Source organism: Quercus robur, chromosome 11, assembly GCF_932294415.1.
Source record: "Quercus robur chromosome 11, dhQueRobu3.1, whole genome shotgun sequence".
Lineage (NCBI taxonomy): Eukaryota > Viridiplantae > Streptophyta > Magnoliopsida > Fagales > Fagaceae > Quercus > Quercus robur.
In genome coordinates this window covers 23,186,322-23,206,225 of record NC_065544.1, presented here as the reverse complement: position 1 = coordinate 23,206,225, position 19,904 = coordinate 23,186,322, and the positions used below count along the sequence as shown (strand labels likewise).

The window sequence follows — 19,904 nt, the reverse complement described above, 5'->3', positions numbered from 1 at the left end:
GGGCTAGTCCCAGGAATGCATGGATTCCCCAGCCTACCCTCGGATTCTCGATACCAAGGGAATTGGTGCAACTGCAATATAGGGTCATACGTTGTCAAAACACAGTTAAAGTCCCTCGCTACTCGGCTACCCTCTCGGATGAAATATTTAGTATTTATCGTTCTCGGACGGTCGCCACGCATGCATTACGGGGCATTAAGCCGTTATTTCAATTGGTAAGGTTCTGTTTCAAGGTTTCCTGCTTTAAGCATCACTAAAGGAAGGTACATACATAGCACACCTGTTTACAAAGTAGTTGCTGCCGAAAGGAAAAGTATTTACAAAGAAATAAATTCATCTTTTATTAAGACAAAGAAATAGTACAGCGTACAATGAAAAGCTGGAATAAGCTTATACTAAAGCTAACTACATAAGCGAAAAGAAAGATACAAGAGAATAAAGAGAAAGCCGAGGAAGAAGTGCAGAGGAGAGGTTGGCTGCTGTTCCAAGACGTTGTTCAAGGAACACCATTCCTCAACACTTTTACATGCCTATAACTCAGGCAGCCAAAGAGCCCAACTCGGGGCTTGCACCGTTAAAGAAAAGGCGTAGAGAGCCCGACTTCGGGTTGGCGCAGCTGAAAAAAAAGTGCAGGGAACCCAACTTGAGGCCAACACCGTTGAGGAAAAGGTGCAGGCAGCCGGAAGTTGATGGGCCTCCACGTAATCACGCCTGCGATATAGCAGACGGCGCTGATGGCGGAAAACTTTACTTCTGATGCACCAAGAATCTGATGCGACCAGTACCTGCTTCGGATTTTGACTAAAAGAAGGAGAAATACCATTTCCCCCTTTGTCAAAACGGAAGATCTTCTTGAATCTGTGCCTCCCTTGCCCAGACCATGCTACCTTGAGTCTTGGAAGGACCCAGCGCCTCTGTGGCGAATGGAGTTCCTTTACCCCTGTTCGTGTCTCAAACATATTGCACAAAGGACGGATAGCACTGAATACGAAACTGTGATTATTGCTGAAGGATTGTGATTTAGAAGAGAATCGGAAGGTTTGTATGTAAGGAAAACAACCTCCTATCCTACTTATATAAAAGATAAGGTGGTGGCATTCAATTCGTGTAACTTTCCAAGGAATGCTACGGACAAGGCAGAGTTGGCTCAATTTCCAACGCCATTCACAACCGTAGGATCTGAAGATCCTCGTGAAGACGCGCCTCGAGTATTGAAGCGTCAAAGGACTTCACGTGATTGGGTAAAGGAACACCTCTCGATTTGGCATGTCCTCCATGTAAATGGAAAAACACAAATATTAGTAGAGTACGGAATCTGAGCCAGCTATGATGTAAGCCCAACATTATCAAAACCCTCCTCCCCAACTAAAAGTCGAGCAGCAGGATTTTGAGGGGCTATTGTGGGGCCAGAGAACTCGTGGCCCAAGCCCACTCTACATTAGGGCCCAGGGCCCAAGCCGAGGAGAGCCATTGCCGAGGACGACCTCATGCTCGGCACCTCACGAAATGCCTGAAGAAAGGGGCAAACTGAATGTAGGGGCAGGGTAAGGGAAAAAGCTGCCAACATCATACAAAACCCTGTATTTGACAAGTCCATACTCTAAACCATACGCTTTAACTTTCCCAACGACCCCAAACCACTCTAGGTATGGGTTGACAGGACAGGTCTGCACCCCAAAAAAGTGAAACTTACACGTAGACTCTAAAGGGGGAAACAAATACTAGTATAAAAGAAGAAACCCCCCAGTAAAAGAAGGGACTCCCCCCCCCCCCCCCCGGAAAAAGGGAAAAAGGGAAGGATATAAGGCTCCTTGGACAGCGTCCGAGGACTTAAGTCCTACAACCCGTACTAATGGAAGGCTTAGCTAGTCAAGCCAAGTCCGTCCATATAAGAACTTCCATAGACGCCACGATTAAACCGTCCACCTGTGCCCAAGGTCATGCCTTTCAAGCCCACTCTCTACAAATCATATTTTTGGGGCCCTTTGCATACGAGCCCAACGTCATTCTTGGGCCGTTAAATAAATCGTGTCCCTACAGATTTAATTATTATAGTCTCAATATTTTTTTTTATGAATTTTTTTATTAAATATTATTTTTGTACTTAGAGTTTATACAAATTTCATTTTTCATCCATAGATTTAAACAAAAAAAAAAAACCAAACTAAATTTTTGACCGACTAAATTTCAAACTTAAATTCACAGTCAATCAAAGTGTAACTCTCTCGATCTCATCTACCTATAAATCTCTTACATCAAGATGTCTCCCTAACTCAATATTCTTGACTTGCCATGAGAGAGAGAGAGAGAGAGAGAGAGTTGAATGGTGGAGAGAGAAACAAATAAAAAATGTTTTTCAAAGTTTTGTTGTGGAACAAAAATCTCAACAAATGTATAGATGTTTGTTCAAAAATTATTTTGGTGTACCATTTGTGGAGCATGTTGCAAAAGTGTTTTAACTAAGTTTTTTTTTAGGAAAATTAAGAGCCCGTTTGGTAGAGGAGTTTGAGTAATATTATTTAAAATGATGTGGAAATGTGATTTAAAAAGTGTTGTCAAAAATACATATTTATAATATTCGTAAAGAGAAAACTGTGTCTGGTAATGTGTTTCAAATAGATATTTTGGTGTTTAGAAATATGAAGTTATGTGTGTTTTTTTTAAAAAAAAAACTACCACCGATACTGTTTTGGTTTGATTACACCGCTAGTATTCACCCCTAACAAGCTGCCATGGTTTGCTAGGTAATCCATGAGTATTCACCCCTAATAAGCTAAGCAGTTTATACTCATGCCAAACGTTGAGTCATTTCTATGAGGAATGGTACCTTGTCCACCATCCTAGTAGAGTTGTATCCTCAACAAAAATAACATTTTACTAGAATATTATATGTAATTAACAAATATTGCTATCACTTATTTCGACCAAAATAGGGTATTTGAAATGCAATACAAAACGAATTGGGACCTATCAACACCTCAACTACAAACACAACCTGCTTGGTTCTCAACAGGATCCACCAATAGTGCTAATTAGGGATAAATTATTTTGATTTGGCTTAAAAAATAACATGGGCATAAGTCAATTAAGCTAAAAAACATTGATTTTTTTGGCTATGACGTAACCAAGTTAATACCCGGATACACATTTTTCTGTAAATCACTTATATTGTAGCTATTTTCACATTTTCAAGATTTGGGTGCTTGCAATTAATCTTTCGAAGAATTCAGTTTGGAGGCCCTTCAAATGGAATGCACTACCTTTCAATTTTCAGCATTTTTGTTTTTTCTCTGGGTTCTATGTTTACTGATTCAGCTAAACAAAAGTGCAAGTTTGTAACTTTGTGCCGAAAACTAAAATTGTGCCAAAAACAAAAATTGTACAGAAATTGTGCATTAAAAGATAAGTCACAAATTTTTTTTATACAATAATAAGTCAATAACACAGACTGTTCTTAACTGGAGAAGGTAATAAACATAACAAACCACCAAATAATACGATCATTAACATACATGTTCAAATATAATAACATAATTGTTCCTTAGCACAATACAATGTGCCCCCACTAAACTATACAAGCAACTCAACAAAAAATGGTGATAGTGGTCATTAGCTTAGTAAACATTAACTACTGAAACAGGAAACTCCACAAAAGCAGCCCTTCACTTCCTCCCTTTCCTTCACCAACTCCTCTAGAGTAAACTAGTCACTAAATCCATCTAGCCCCGTCATCTTTCCTGCTTCATCATGATGAAAGCAGCCTTGCTTTCGAGTTTATGGAGTTCGTTAAGGACCTTGAATAGGGTGAGGTCATCAACATTGTCAGTAGTGTTCAGAATTGTCATGGCCTTGTCCATTGAGAAAGGATCACGCATTGGCGCAGATTCTACAGTTTTTCGGCTTTCGCTTTCTTTATCACTACGCCTTTTCCTTGACATCTCCATGAACTCCATGATAGCATCGGTGACTCTGTCAATGGACCCTCTTTTCCTTTTCTTCATTGTTGATATGTCAAAGTGAGCTAGCTACTTTCCTTTTGGGTTATCGCATTGCCCCATATCTGTGGAGGGGGGGGGGGGGTGGGGGGCAGGGACTATCAGGTTCAACACTAACGTGTACTCCCTGTTTGAGGAAAGCAGCATCCAATTCTCGCTCTTCATCACTGTTAAAGGCTGGTTGGGCAGAGGATATTTGTAAAAATCCGATTGTCGTGCTTGTGTTGAAAAGCCGTCCTAGCAACTTATAGTGGTCTAGCCCCTTTTTAAGAAAATCTTTGCACCTAGGGTTTAACTAGAAAGAGACAAGATGTGGTATACATGGGATTAGAGACACTGGTATATATGGGATTGTTTACATGTTTACGGAATGAACGGCGTGAAAATTAATTAAATGTATAACACTCACAGCCACTGCGTGTACCCAAGCCTTGTCACTACCTGTGACGGTGTTGGTAACAGGATCCCATCCCATTTCAGTTCGACCAATTAGTTGGGCAAACGTATGGTATCTCTACTTTAACCGTTGATATTTTTGGGTTAATTGCTGTTTGCAATAGTGTTTTCTGATTTGTTAGTTAAACTCATCTTGGATAACTGTCCAAAGGTTTTTCTTGAATTGCCCAGAAGGCATGTTCCCATTGGCTTCTTCTTCCACCAACACATCAATGAAGTGTTTTTTTATTGGTGCAGGCCATAACTTAAAATTCTCAGCGTCGGATGGGTCTGCCATTAATAAGACATACACACTTAAGCCATAAACATCCACTAACATGGATAGTAGGCATGACAGACTGTACATGGTTGCCTAGTAAATTCAGGTTTCTATTTTCCTAATTAGTTTTATGATTTCTCAACTTGAACCTAACCCTAAACCCTAAGCTAGTAACTGCACAATAGTAAAATGGTCGTTTGAACAAAAAACTCTACCAAACAAGTTGTAGCGTTATGTATAAAAGAAAGTGATACATCTAGAGCAACACAGAGTCAAGATTAACTCAAAGCAGTTATTATAGGTATATTTTGAAGACATTCTTTTGCAGACAAGTTACATACAGCATAGGAAAAAAAAACCAAATCTAGAATCACAATTATAAATTATTTGCAAGGAATCAATTAACTAGTTTAGACCTTTATTAGATTTAGGAAGCCCATTTCACAAATTATACATATATGAACAGTTAGAAGGGCATGGAGGAAAAACATGTCCAACATCAAGAGCAACAAGCAACAATCAACAGCAGCCAAGAACAAATTTCAGTAACGGCAAACATAAACTTTGAATTTAACACAAACATTAAACACTTACCTTAGGTGCAAGAATTACGTTGGAGGAGGATGATGAAAATGGTGGAATGATTGAGGAGGACGAAGCAATGTTTGCAAGCTCCATATGTAATGCCAGACACGATTTAAAGGGCAATTAAGGTGATTTGAGATAAAGCCTATTATGGGTTTGACAAAATCCAATAATAAACAATGCTTAAGGGTATGGTTGGGCTGTGGGAGTAACTATGGTAGGTGGGAAGGTTGAAAGGTCGTACGATTTGGGGAGATGTTTGTGGTGAATTTAGGGCTTTGATTTTGGGGGATCTGCTCAACGATTATGAAGGAGATGATGGCCGTTGGGATGAGTTATGGTGGATTGGGTGGGTGTGTGAGATTAATGGAAGGTGTGTGAGTTATGGAGATGCAACATGGTTGTCCGAGAGGGACAGGAGAAAAGGTTACAGAATTCCTTGCTACACAGACGCGTGGGAGAGACATTGCTAAGAGGCCACACTGCACTGACGTGTGAGAGAGAAGAGACCATCTGCTTATACGCATGGGAGAGCATAATGAATTTATGTCAGGTGGGCCCAGAGTGTTGGACTCTCATGTGAAACACAAACTCAAACAACACTTGAACACTAAACTCAAACAACAATAGTTAAGAATCACTTACCAAACACATATTTCAGCATGGGGCCCACCTGTTTGGGTGTTTAAACAGCGGGAAAGGATCACCTCCAGTTTCCTCCCATTTTAAAATAAGTGAGTGACATGTGTAAAAATAATGATCCAACGGTTAGGAAATTAGCAATTTGTGTTTTCAAAAATAGAAGCAAAAGCAAACCTTTTTTGAGATAAAAGTGCAGGAAGAAGGCATGGCAAAACTTCAGGCCGCACGTGGGGGCCGTGGGGTAGAAGATGGACGCCGGCTTCTTGGGTTTTACACATCGGAGGCTGAAGAAGAGATCCGTGGCGTTGGTTTTGTGAACCAGTGGCGGCGCGTGTCTCCTAAAATGGAGATCGAACTCTTGGGTTTTGCAAATCGGAAGCCAAAGAAGAGATTTGCAACGTCGGTTTCGTGAAAGGACGGAGAAACACTAGCAAATCTGAAGGGAGGCTCGAACTGACGGTGTGACGGCTGTGGCTTCTTCTTCTTTGTTTGTACAGTAGCTTGGTAAACTCAGGTGACAGAGACAGGGGAAAAGAAGAGAGAGAAAGAAGGAAAGATAATGCTATGAAAATTGTATTGGAGACGTTAGGTGGTTTGTTTTGTGCTTTTGGATAATTTTTCTAACATGTGTCTTGCATCCGGATAAAAACTGGAGGAAACAGGAAAAATTTGAATTGGAGGGGATCCTGTCCCTTAAACAGCAAACAACATTGCTGAAGATGGGGTACCAAACGGGCCCTAAGTTTAGCTACATTTCAGCTTATCAAATTTTGGGTAAAAAAAAGAGTTGATTTTATGTGCCTCTACTAATGCCTAAGGAATCATCACCAAATTATCGTCTCTTTTATAGTTTTTGGTTGTGTTTATCCTAACGCCATAACAAGATATGTCTAGTACCATGTTTTAAATTTTAATAATACCTGAACATATCAGTATGTGTTTTTATTTTTCAATTTGCAAATTGCCATTAACAAGAATTACATCAATATGGATGAGTACCATGTCACCACTAAGCTCCAAGCAAGTATTTTATACACCTATATAGACTTAATCGATCTTTTAAATATATGCATACATTATTGCATTACTAGATACAACCATGCACAAAAGTACATACTCTTTTATATATATAGGAGTACATACCTTATTATTTTGCTAGGTCATTTGCCAAATTAAAACATTTAGGTACACCACATTAGGTCTAAAAACCGATTGGTGTTTTGGTCTGATAATAAAAAATATAATTATTAGAAAAAGACAACATAGGAGGAAACTTTAAAAAAAAAATTAAAAAAGGTCTAAACTAACTTAATAATTATAAGAATTCTATATATATGCATATAAGCACATTTATGGTACCAATAAGAGTTTACATCAATTTTGATTATTATTTTGCAACTCATACGCAATTCCAATGCAAACACATCATTACAAGCAACTACAAATGTTATAATAAGACCATTAGTACGTTAGATGCAAATTCTGAAGTATGTTATAACTTGTAATCATTCATATAGTTATTGTTTACAAAATAAATTATATATTAGCTAGGTTCTCAGATGTTATTACGTACAAAAACATTCAACAGTAGATGTCATAATTAGATAAGGCATGTGTTATGAGTAGGGTAGTTCGAAGGTAGTTACTAGTTAATTCTCTTTGAAAGGGAGGATTGTGGACCAACCAATCCTATTGATCAATTTCAACGAACAGAGGGATATGTAACCATTGATCGAAAAGTAGATCCCATTAGAGGTTTCCCTATCTTTCATTTCTTTTTTTTGTTGAAGAGTAACTATCTTTCACATAAATTGGCACTGATAAAAATTTATATATTACTAAGACAACATTAGCAAAGAAGCGTCCTTTGATCCATTTATGTGAAGTGTGTCCCATGTTTGTGGATTTGAAGCTAGCCTTGGAAGCACTCGAGCGCCAAGACTATTGTAAAATTAAGCACAAGGCCTCCTTGTTCTAGGGTATCTTTACATGAACCTACGACGAGACGCTTGGTCTAGACGCCACTTCAGTCACATGTAAGCTCTTGGTTGAACCAAGCACCATGTTGTTATGTTGATGAAGCAACCAAGTTGGAATTTCTACTCATAAGTGGATCTCCAAATTTAATAGAAATAGAGAAATCATTAGGGTAGGGTTCATCAAACTTTACCATCACCCAACATACCAACTTTATGCTTGTACCAAAAAAAGAATGGGCAAATCAGGTGATGCATGGACTTCTAAGAGACCTGAACATGCCTAACAAGATGATTTCTTGTTGCCTAGCCTACTCAATTGTACATGCAATGTTGTCACATGAGATGTTCTCTTTTATATACGATTTCATTGACTACAACCAAATAAGAATGCATCCTCAAGGATTCATAGAAAACCCTAAACCCTTTTTCATATGCTAATGGAGGTATTCTATATTTCTATAAAGGTCACCTATGCGCTCCACCATCTATTATTACATGTTCCACGATATCATAGAAGACCATGTGGATGATATTGTGGTTAAATAAGTGATGGCTCCAGGATATTTTTTAGGCGTAAATGCACTTTTAGTCCTTACATTTTGGTTTTTTTTCATTTTGGTCCCTACATTTTAATTTTACCACATTTAGTTCCTAAACCAATTAACGAGTGTTATTTTCATCCTTTTCGTCAGTCAACTGACGAAAATATCTGAGGTGGCTAACGGAGGAATTTAAATATTATAAAGAATACCGCGTTAGCATCTTTTTTTTTTAAAATAATTTATCAATTTTAACTAAATAAAAAAAAGAAAATTAAAAACAATAAAATACATAAATTTAGATCTAATTCATTTTGAACAAGAACATGATCACAAATTTAAACATCAACAGAAGAATAGAAGAGCATAAACCCAAAACCAAACGCAAACTCAAATTTAAATTGAGAAAAAAACTTGGAGTAACTTTTTTAGTTTTTCTTAAATTTTCTTGTCAACCAAATACAGCATCATCACTAAAAACAAAACCTAGACAGGGCGCTAAACTCTTTATTCATTTTCCTATCTCTCTCTTCCTTTTAGGTCAAAAATCTCTCTCACCCTCTCGGCTTATTCTTATTTCTTTTTCTCTTTAAGTTCGGGTTATATCTTTTGGGATATGGATTTGGTCTAGGTTTAGAGAAAGAGAGGTTGAGATGCAGTGGTTGGGATTTGGGTAGAGAGAGTGGTTGAGATCGGCGGTTGTTTGGATTTGGGTTTGGAGCGAGAGGGGCTGAGAATGGCGGTGATTTGGAGCAGATCAAGGCGAAGGAATCTCCTTCTTCAGCTTCTCCCTACACCAACGATGAGCATAATATCAAGGGGTAAACTTCAATGACAAGTGGGTCTTGATCTGAAGAAAACGATGGGCAACATTTGGGTTTTTGGATTTTTTGGTAGATTTGATAATTTTTAGATTTGATTATTTTGTTTGGGTTTGAGAAAATTGGGGGGTTTTGGTTTGTTTTTCCTGTGGGCATCTGACCCGATCTTCATTGACAATTCATTTTCTCTCTCACAATTCAACCAATCTGGATTTTTTGTTTGTTTCTCAAGAAAATTTATGGATTTGAAGGTTAAGGTTTGCTTTTTTGGAGATTGGTTTGGTTGTTGGGTTTATGGGTCTTCTAGGTTTGGTTGTTTTGCTGGAGATTCGGATTTGGTTCTAGGAGATTGATTTTGCAGGAGATCTGGGTTTGAGAGTTGTAACTGTAATTGTAACCGCCAACTCACCGGGTTTGAAACATTTTGCAGGAGATCAATTTTTCTTTGCTTAGCTACGTGTAACTTGATAAAATACAAAAATGACTTGAAGAACTTGATGTTTGTTATTGTGTTCTTTGTGATTTTAAATTTGAGTTTGTGTTTGGTTTTAGGTTTGTGCTCTTATGTTGATGTTTAAATCTGTGACCGTTTTCTTGTGTGTTTTTGTTCAAAAGAAATTAGATCTAAATTTATGTATTTTATTGTTTTTAATTCTGTATTATCTTTTTTTTATTTAGTTAAAATTGGTAAATTATTTATTAAAAAAAAAAGTAGATACTGACGTGGTATTTTTTATAATATTTTAATTTTTCCGTCAGTCACCTCAGATATTTCTGTCGGTTGACTAACGGAAAGGACGAAAATAACACATATTAATTGGTTTAGGGACTAAAAGTGGTAAAATTAAAATATAGGGACCAAAATGAAAAAAAGTCAAAATGTAGAAACTAAAAGTGCATTTACGCCTTTTTTTTTTTGATAGGAAGACTTGACTTTTATTCATCATTTGAAAAGGGGGAAGCATCATGATTACATGCAAGTCCTACGTGACTAGGACACTCCTCTAGCCATGCAACGTAATTATCTATATTAGCTGCATATTGGGCCAACAAGTGGGCCGGCACATTTGCCTGCCTTTTTGTATGAGAAAAAACAATGTTTCTGAAAGCTTGTGCAAGGTGGATAGTTCCAGCAACAACGTTTTGCACCGAAGACGCCGTCTCACCCTGTCCTTGAAGTGCGTTGCAGATGCACTTAGAGTCTCCCTCCACCGTTACATCCCTTACCCCGACATCCAAAGCGAACTGAACCCCAACCTCCATTGCCTTAGCCTCTATCTCCAGTGCCCCTAAAGGAAGAGCAAGCTTCTGGCTGAGTGTGGCAATCACCATACCCGCCGAGTCACAGATTATCACTCCAATACCCACTTGCTTCCTTTTGGAAAATACTGCTCCATCAACATTTACTTTGTAGTGACCCGGTAGTGGAGGACTCCATTTTATCTCATTTGGAGACTGTCTTGTAGGATCCAAAGGTCGTTTGTTTACTTCTTGAAATTCATTCAACACCCTTAAAGAGCTCCTAACAATGGCTTTTCCTTCTCTGCGCTTACCACCATGTCTAGCATTATTTCTATCCTTCCATATTCCCCAACATATTGCAATGGCCCGTTCCACCAAAACTGGGTATGATTCCGTCCACCTTTGTAATTGCCACATCACATCCATAAACGTCCACTTTGGACTAATTTCAAACGGAAAGACCAACTTGCTTGTGGACCATATCTCTCTGGCTTTGTCACAGAGCCAAAAAAGGTGGCAAGTGGATTCAAATTCCTTTCCACATGAGTCACAAATGCAGTCCGTAGTGATCTTTCTCTTCTTTAGGTTCTCTTTTGTGGCTGGAATGTTCTTGCAAGCTTTCCAGGCGAAATGTTTGAACTTGTTTGGCACATTCAAATCCCAGAGGCGCCTCCACGTTTGTTTCAAGGCAGAAGGGTCAGAGCTTTCAGGTGTATTACCATCAGATTGTATGGCTTGGGCCAACTTGTAAGCGCTCCGTACTGTAAACTTCCCATTTTTAGTTGCAGCCCATATCATGCGATCACTCCCACCGTAAGCACTTAAAGGGATACTGAGGATGGCTTCAACATCCTGAGGGAGAAAACATTGGCGAATCAAGTCTTCCTTCCATTCCTTTCTGGTCCCATCAATCAAATCACAGACCCTCACCACTTGCAGACTTGTGCTTTCAGGTGTTACGACCTTATAAGTGCTTGGCTGTTAAAGCCATTTGTCCTTCCATACCTGAATATTTTCTCCATTACCCACCTGCCATCTTATTTCCTTTTTAACAACATCTTGGGTTGCCCATATGCTTCTCCAAGCAAAGGATGGTTGCCTCCCCAGACTGGCCTCTAGAAAATCACATCTAGGGAAATATTTGGCCTTATATACACGGTAGAAGAGTGAGGATGTGTTCGTTTGTAGTCGCCATCCCTGCTTCGCTAGTAGGGCAAGGTTGAACAGCTTTAGGTCCCTAAAACCCATTCCTCCTTTTTCCTTTGGCAAACACATCTTCTCCCAACTCATCCATGCTAGCTTCTTCTCATCCTTCACTTGCCCCCACCAAAATTGCCTAACCATCCCGGTCAGCTCATCACATAAAGTGTTGGGTAGCTTGAAACAGCTCATCGTATAAGAAGGGACTGCTTGAGCGACTGCCTTTATCAGTACTTCCTTCCTTGCACTTGAAAGCATTTTTTCCTTCCAACCTGCTAGCTTGTTTGACACCCGAAGTTTCAGCTAAGCGAAAGTGTTTCTTTTTGACCTGCCCACCAAGGATGGAAGCCCAAGATAAGACTCATGTGGCTTTATGACCTGTGCTCCAAACATAGCTTTTATTGTTTCCTTTACACCGTTGGCTGTGTTGTGGCTAAAGAATAGTGAGGTCTTGTTCCTATTCAATTGCTGGCCAGAAGACTCTTCATAAACCTGTATGACCCGCTGGATTTCAGTGCACTCCTTCACTGTTGCCCTCCCAAAAATCAAACTATCATCGGCGAAAAAAAGATGTGAGATTCTAGGCCCCCTAGCAGATGCCGCTACTCCCCTTAACTCCTTATTTCGGACCGCCTTGTGCAGCAACGCTGATAAACCTTCTGCACAGATCAGGAACAAGTACGGTGACAATGGGTCCCCTTGGCGCAACCCTCGTGTAGGAACAATTTGACCACATGCATGTCCATTGACACGTACTGCATAAGTGACTGATGAGACACATCTCATGATCAAGCGGATCCAATCCTCAAGAAATCCCAGTTTGGCCATGATTTGTTTCAAGCAACCCCATTCTACACGATCGTAGGCTTTGCTCATATCCAACTTCAATGCCATCTCCCCGCACTTTCCCTTCTTTTTTCTGTTAATGTGATTCATTATCTCATGAGCCACAAGCACATTATCAGTAATGAGCCTTTCTGAAACAAAAGCACTCTGATTTTCACATATTATATCCTGCAACACCAGCTTTAACCTATTTGCCACCGCTTTGGAACCTAACTTGTAGGCCACATTGCATAGACTGATTGGTCTATAATCTGTCACTCTTTCTAGGTTCTTGGTTTTTGGTATAAGGACAATATGTGTTTCATGAAATTTAGGGGGAGCTACACCATGGTTAAGAAAATCCAACACAGTCTGTATAACAATAGAATTTACAGTAGGCCAAAAGTGCTGATAGAATAAAGGAGGCATACCGTCGGGTCCAGGCGCTTTCATAGGATGCATCTGTTTCAAAGCTTTCTCTACCTCAGAGGCTTGAAACTCCTGTAAAAGTCTGGCATTCATTCTATCGGTCACTTTGGTTTGGAGAGCATCAAGTAGTTCTGCACTCACAACAGGTTGAGAAGATGTGAACAAGTTCTCAAAATATTCCACAAAAATTCTGGCAATCTCCCCTTCATCCTCCTGCCAATTATCTCCTGGATCCCTGATTCTGAGAATAGTGTTTCGCTGGTGTCTATTGGAGGCTTTTGCATGAAAGAAGGAAGTATTACGATCACCTGACTTCAACCAGCAATTCCTTGATCGTTGATGCCACATGTCTTCTTCTACCGCTAGCATCCTATTTAGCTCCACCCTTGTTTCTTCAACTTCCTCCATATCCACCAGACCACCCCGTCTCCCTTCCAACCATTGAAGCTTTTTCTGGAGTGTTGAGATCTTCTGACCCACATGTCCAAACGTATTTTTATTCCAAGAGGAAAGTGATCTCCTGCATTAATCCATGCATTGCGTAAACAGATTCTGTGTACCCATATTTTTCCCTCTCTCCCAAGCTTCAGACACCACTTCCTGCATTGTTCATCCTTAAGCCACATGGATTCAAACCTGAACATTTTAGATCTCCTATGCTTCCTTCGCCTTGCCCGTAGAGCTTTCAAGATGAGCATGCAATGGTCAGACGTCGATGCTGCCACATGGTGTAGTCTCACTTTCGGGAACATTGTCACCCAGGAAGAAGATACCAAGGCCCTATCTAGACGTTCTCTAACCCAGCCACGATCACCTAGCCTCCTACTCCATGTAAAGTCTGATCCAACATAACCCATGTCACGAAGGTTGCAGCGATTTACCGCCTCCCTAAAACTCCTCATCTGCCCTTCAGGTCGTAAGGTACCTCCCACCTTCTCTCCTAAGTGTAATATTTCATTAAAGTCCCCCATGCAAAGCCACGGGAGATCACTTCTCGTGCTCAACTCTTCCAACAGTCTCCATGAATCCTCTCTTTTACTAGTTTCCGGATGGCCGTAGAAACCGATGAATCTCCACGTCCTGTTATTATGTTCTTCAGTAACTATAGCATCGATATGATGAGGAGAGAAAGTTTGAACGTCCACTTTCGTGGACCGTCTCCATAAGAGCGCCAAACCACCACCCCGCCTTATACTAGGAACTACCAGACCCTGTTGCCGATCCAGTTTGCTCTTGATATCTTCCATCTCTGACACTACAAGCTTGGTCTCAATGATGAAGACCAGAGTGGGATCTTCCTCCAAAACCACCTTTTGGAGAGCTTTAACTGTACAGGGGTTCCCAAGCCTCCGACAGTTCCAGCAAAAGGCACTCATTGCTCCCGGCGGGGCTGTCCTGCAGCCGCCGCCGATCCCAGTTGTGTTGCCATTATTTTACTAAGCATCTGAACCTCCCCTTCTATTTTCTGTTTTTTCCCTACCTCCTCTCCCATCGATATCTCTTCAAGAGGAAGACGTATCTTTCGCTTCAGTCACCCTTCAATATCTTCAGGGTTCATCACCTTCTTAGTGGACTCATCATTCCTTTCATTTATACCCCGACTCTCTGTCCATGCATTCTCCTTTCCTGTCACGTTACTACCTTTTTTATTCTTTCTCTGAACTGGGCTCCTTAATCTTCTCATTTTTGTCTCACATGATGGACCTGGGTTGTGGGTTCCAATAGAGAATAAGGGTTGGGCTTGACTTAAGCCTTGGCCCATAGGGATATTATTTTGAGTGGGTAGGGCTCTGTCCACATCCATATTTATCCTGTCCGTTACAGACGTGGGCCCAACCCAAAAGTCCCTTGACCTCTCCTGCTCATTATCCCTTTCATTTAATTTTGAAACATCCGAAATTTTCTCCTTCTTTTCCTCACAATCCGGTATAGGATCTGGAAATTGTAAATCTTGCAGATTCGTAGCAGTATCGAAAATAGCAGCGTCAATCTCTCTCAACTGATCTTCAAAATTTGTACGTACCGGATTACTTGGGATTTGCTCTTTCCCACATGGAAATAGAGTAGCTGTACTTGCCGTTTCAAGCCTAGTGGGGTCCACGGCGTCCCTCACGTGCGTCTGGCCTTTTTCGGCCACTGCCAGTTCTGTCCCTTGTCCGGTCTGTGCTTCTCCCTCGCCGACGGCGACTTCACCAGTTGGGACATCACGTCCCACACTACTCTGCTTCGACGCAATGACTAGCTGTGGTCTCTGAAGGCGATCTGGTGATGCGCGCAGCCAAGCACCGAATTGTTTATCCTCCGCCTTGAGAGTTTCTTTACTCTGAATCCATTGGATGCAGTCGCGTTCGTCATGATCGATCTTACCGCACCAGTAGCAGAAGATGGGTAACTGTTCGTATTTAAAGTCCACCCACCTCGGCGGAGCTCCACCTATGCGGACCATCCTACCTCGACACAATGGCTGGGTTATGTCCATCGTTACTCGGATGCGTAAGTAACCTCCCAGGCAAAAACCGTTATCCACCACGTCCACCTTCTCAACCTTGCCAAGGATGCTCCCTACACGTACACCCGCTTCCTTGGTTTGGCTCATGGTAGGAAGCCCATGAATTTGAACCCAGAACGGCGCTTTGTGGAACTGCACCTTGTTGACTGCCTCTCCCGCATCGAGTTTATGGAGAAGCACCAAATACTTGTCGAACGTCCAGGGACTGAGTAAAAGAACTCTATCAAGGTCTTTCTCGTCTTCAAATTGGAAAAGAACCTTATTATCGCCCAGATCGCAGACCTCAAAGTTCTTCTCAGTCCGCCACACTGATTTCAGCACTCACGCCACCGATTCGAGGCTCACATGTCGCTTTGTACAGAATTTTCCAACCAAAACACGTTCCGTTTCCGTCACCAGTGGTATCAGGTCCACCTCACTCTCTTCTTTTTCCGTCAACTGTAGACTTGCGCACTTACTTGCGATCTCATCCATGTTGGCTATGATGGGTGAGATGCCTGAGACGTTTTCCACCGCCGAGACGGAGAGAAATATTTGCCTGAAGGCAAAACTATTTTTCACCTCTAAAGTTCCGTAGGAGCCTAGCGAGAAAACGACTTTTATCGCGCCATTACGCCTATTTTTTAGGGGGCAATAAGAAGATACATCTTGAGTAAGAGATGAATCTTGTAATTTACATGGTTTCCTTATTTAAATTTGTCTATAGTACGTACTAGCAATAGAATGAAAAATAAACTATAGGTTCATTTGATATATTTTTTCTTAATACAATAAACATATTAATAGATAAATACTTTTATCTATTAGTTTAGGACAATTATATGTATATATTGTACTATCAATGTAAGATTTGCATTGTAAACAATTATACTATACACATTTGCTTAGAATCATAGTAAGATTTACATTGTAGATAATTATATTGTAAACATTTGCAAAAAATATACAATATTAATTGTACCATACACATTTATTTAGAAACAATGTAGATCTTACATTGATAGTAAAATGCAAACTATGAATTTTCTATTAGTTTATTTCAAATCTTTTTTAAAATCTAAATGTTTTTTTTTTTTTTAATAATAAATTTAAGATGAATTTTTTTTTTACTTTTGTTGTCCCCGCCCCCCTCTTCCTCATATTTTAGATAAAATTCGTTTGTTGTTAGATTTTTTTTTTTTTAAAAAAAGATCAAAATATTGTTAACATGGTCTTATTTAACTTATTTCAAGTGGGTTTAAAAAAAAACTTGTGTCAGAATGTTCAAAATTTTATTTTAGGAGGTTCAAATAAATAAAAAAATTATATAAAAAATAATAATAATTGCCAGCTCAAGGGGGGTTCAAATGAATCCCGTTAAATCAAAGTAAGCCAAGGATCATGTGAAAAAATTGAAACAAAAACTAATAAAAAAGTCCCTTCATGTGGATGATAGTTGGAAATTCACTATCCACCAAAAAAAAAAAAGTCCCTTGAATTTCTCTCTTTACCAGCCTTGAACCTTAACCCTTATTGAAGATAATTTTAGCACTTTCCAACTCTGCAAAGAGATCATGGCCCTTTTATATATATATATAGAGATAATCGCGAGGGCTTGGACTTGCACAATATGAATAAGCATTAAGCAACATTTCAGAATCATTCTTTGATGGAAGCCAAGTGCATGAAAAAATCTGCAATGGCTTCCTTTCTTGTAAAAGAATAGATTTAAATTAGGTTGGAGAAAAACGTCACATGTATAAATGACTATACACAAGATGCATGCAGTAATCTACCACGTGCTTAAAATTACAGTACTTACCCGCTGAGTTCCCCATAAATCACCCCATAAATCACTCCTCTTCAAATCATGGGCCATATTTTCTTTTTACATTTAACCCCAATCAACTAGTAAAAAATGTGTGTGCTTTTAGCATGTTGAGAATTCTCTAGACCACAGGTGATCCAGTCACAATAGAATTTGTTGAAGAGTAAAATTCAACTATCCTAGAAACACATCTCTAGAGTATTAACCCAAAATGATTATACCTATTTTCATAATGGCTCTGCTTAATGTGTAAGAGACTATCTGGATGATCGCATCTCCCTGATGTCCAAGCCATGATCATCATCATTGTCATCATTGTAATAACCTCTACGGTTCATGGTTGGCTGTTTCAATCTCTCAAATATTTCATCAAGTGATTCAGATGAGGAAACATGATCAATTTTGGTTTCTTGACCCTGGCGTAAAGGAATGAATCTCTTGGCAACAATGTTAGACTTCAAGTTTTGAAAACCAGTCTTCATGGCTTCCCACTTTGAGGCGAATCTAGATGATGATCCTGCTGTTACATTTCGAAGATTGCTTGAATCAGCTGTTGAGGAGGTTACATTTTTCTCAACCAAATCCATATTGTTGATGGCTTCTCTGCTTGTGTCAATTAGGGCCTCTTCCTTTAAAGATTGTAATTGACCTCTCTTTCCATCCTCCATCACTTTCGTTGATTTCAATTCAGTGTCAACCTTCTCCTGTTACCAATTTCAGATATTCATTATGAGAATATAGAGGAAAAAAAAACAAATTTGCAAGAGCTATGTCAAAAAATCCATGTTGCCAGTATAAACATAAGAATGCATGAATACCATCATTGGAATGCTTTGTTAAAACAAATGATGAAACAGAAGTGCTTTCTGATGATTTTACATACCACGTTATTGCTCCCAAAAATCCATGTTGCCAGTATAAACATAAGAATGCATGAATACCATCATTGGAATGCTTTGTTAAAACAAATGATGAAACAGAAGTGCTTTCTGATGATTTTACATACCACGTTATTGCTCCCAGGTTCAATGTCAATGGAAACATTGTTGAAATTCCTTGCTAATGGAATAACATGCTCGCCAATTTTATGTCCTTGCTCAAGCCCAGACCGTTCTAAGTACGGAACAAATTTAATTATTATAAGACTCAACTAACAGTTAACAACTTTCATTTTCACTCAAAGCTGATATATTTGAACAATTCTAATGTTTTTTTAAAAAAATTCTTCTTCTTTTCTTTTTATATAAGTAATATTTCTTGTGCAAGACTGCAGCTAATAATGTTCCCCCAGATTTTCGTAACACCTTTGAGTGCTTTTCAATTAAGCAAACAATATATGAACCAATTCAGTATGTTGTAATTTGCTCACCTTTTTTCAGAATAATTACTCCTGACTGATCAAATCCATCCATATCATCTGATTCATTTTGAAACTTGAATATCTTCCAATTCCCAAAGTATTCAATCACCCGATGAAAAAAACTGCTTGCAATTAAAATGGTATATATAACCATAATAAGGGGATAGATTTTGTTGAATCCTTTTCCAAAGAAAGGGACGGCATCATCTATATTTCCCATTTTCTGTGCAGAAATAAAAAAATTCATCACACTTTGAGTAAAATAAGGAAATCTCGAGAGTGAAAAAAGAGGGGAGGGGAAGGGGGGGAGTTCATAAGAATGCAGTATTTCTGCATCAAGTTCAAAATGATTTGTCACCTTTTGTGGCTATCCTAATGTTCACAAACCAATACATATAGCATCCATTAAGTTTAGAAACAGGTATAATGTAATCTAAACTAGGGAAAGCTAAACCAAAATTCTTTTGGCTATATTTTTATGCTGAGAACTGTTTGTAAGAAGTTTTTACCAAACCATATATTGCTCTATTGCTTATTTTCACAAAGCTGTAATGTCCTAGTAAAAAACAATTTAAAAAAACCCTCCCACAATGCTGAAGGATAACTCACAAAAATAAACATTGATAAAGTGATTCTTAAAATAAAAATAAAAATAAAACAAGGTAGACATTGATAAATTGAAATAGTTAAACTAAATCATTGAAATATTGAAACGGGGCCTACTAATTAGTAGATCAACCTAAACAATTTCCTTTTGTGAGTTAACAACTGTTCCCAACAATATAATTATCATTTGAATTTAACACCATGAAAAGTATATGTATACCAGAATTTTACATAAAACTAAAGGGAAAACAGATTGCAATGGTTTAGCTGGTAATATGAAACCAGCAAATGAGAAAAGTCTATTCATTTTATTTCAAATTTTTTATCAGGTTTTGCCCACTTTGTCCTAAAAAGTTTGACTTTCATATGGATTTTTTTTTTTTTAATTGTTCTAGTGGAATGATTAGATGCCAATAGAAAATCTGATTTCTTCCCATCAATACTTTCAGATCAAATGGAAGGATTTTCTGACTTGACTGCAAGTCAGGGATCTCTCTAATCCTGTAAGTGATATTTCAATATAGATATTTTAGAGATGTAACAACACCTTAACTCACTAGTTAATTGGAGCATCCATTTTACTTGAAAAATTAGGATGAATTATAATCCGGAAAAAGATTTCTTATGGGGTGGTAATTTAACACATTAAG

The 19,904-nt window shown here is 38.9% G+C and overlaps 1 protein-coding gene across 6 annotated transcripts in view; it reads right to left on the bottom strand.

The window, feature by feature from the left end:
• LOC126706460 (uncharacterized) overlaps positions 1-19,904 on the bottom strand; it is a 47,281-nt gene that overhangs the window by 10,134 nt on the left and 17,243 nt on the right. For 2 of the 6 annotated variants that reach the window (XM_050405937.1, XM_050405939.1), the window contains 3 exons: positions 18,658-18,871; positions 18,295-18,401; positions 17,123-17,992 (listed from right to left, as the gene is read on the bottom strand). In XM_050405937.1, the coding sequence (XP_050261894.1) occupies positions 17,546-17,992; positions 18,295-18,401; positions 18,658-18,871 (768 nt within the window). In that variant the 3' untranslated portion in view covers positions 17,123-17,545. Of the gene's footprint in view, positions 1-17,122; positions 17,993-18,294; positions 18,402-18,657; positions 18,872-19,904 lie in introns of those variants that run through there. The other 4 variants (XM_050405938.1, XR_007648598.1, XM_050405941.1 and 1 more) reach the window with 4 other exon arrangements.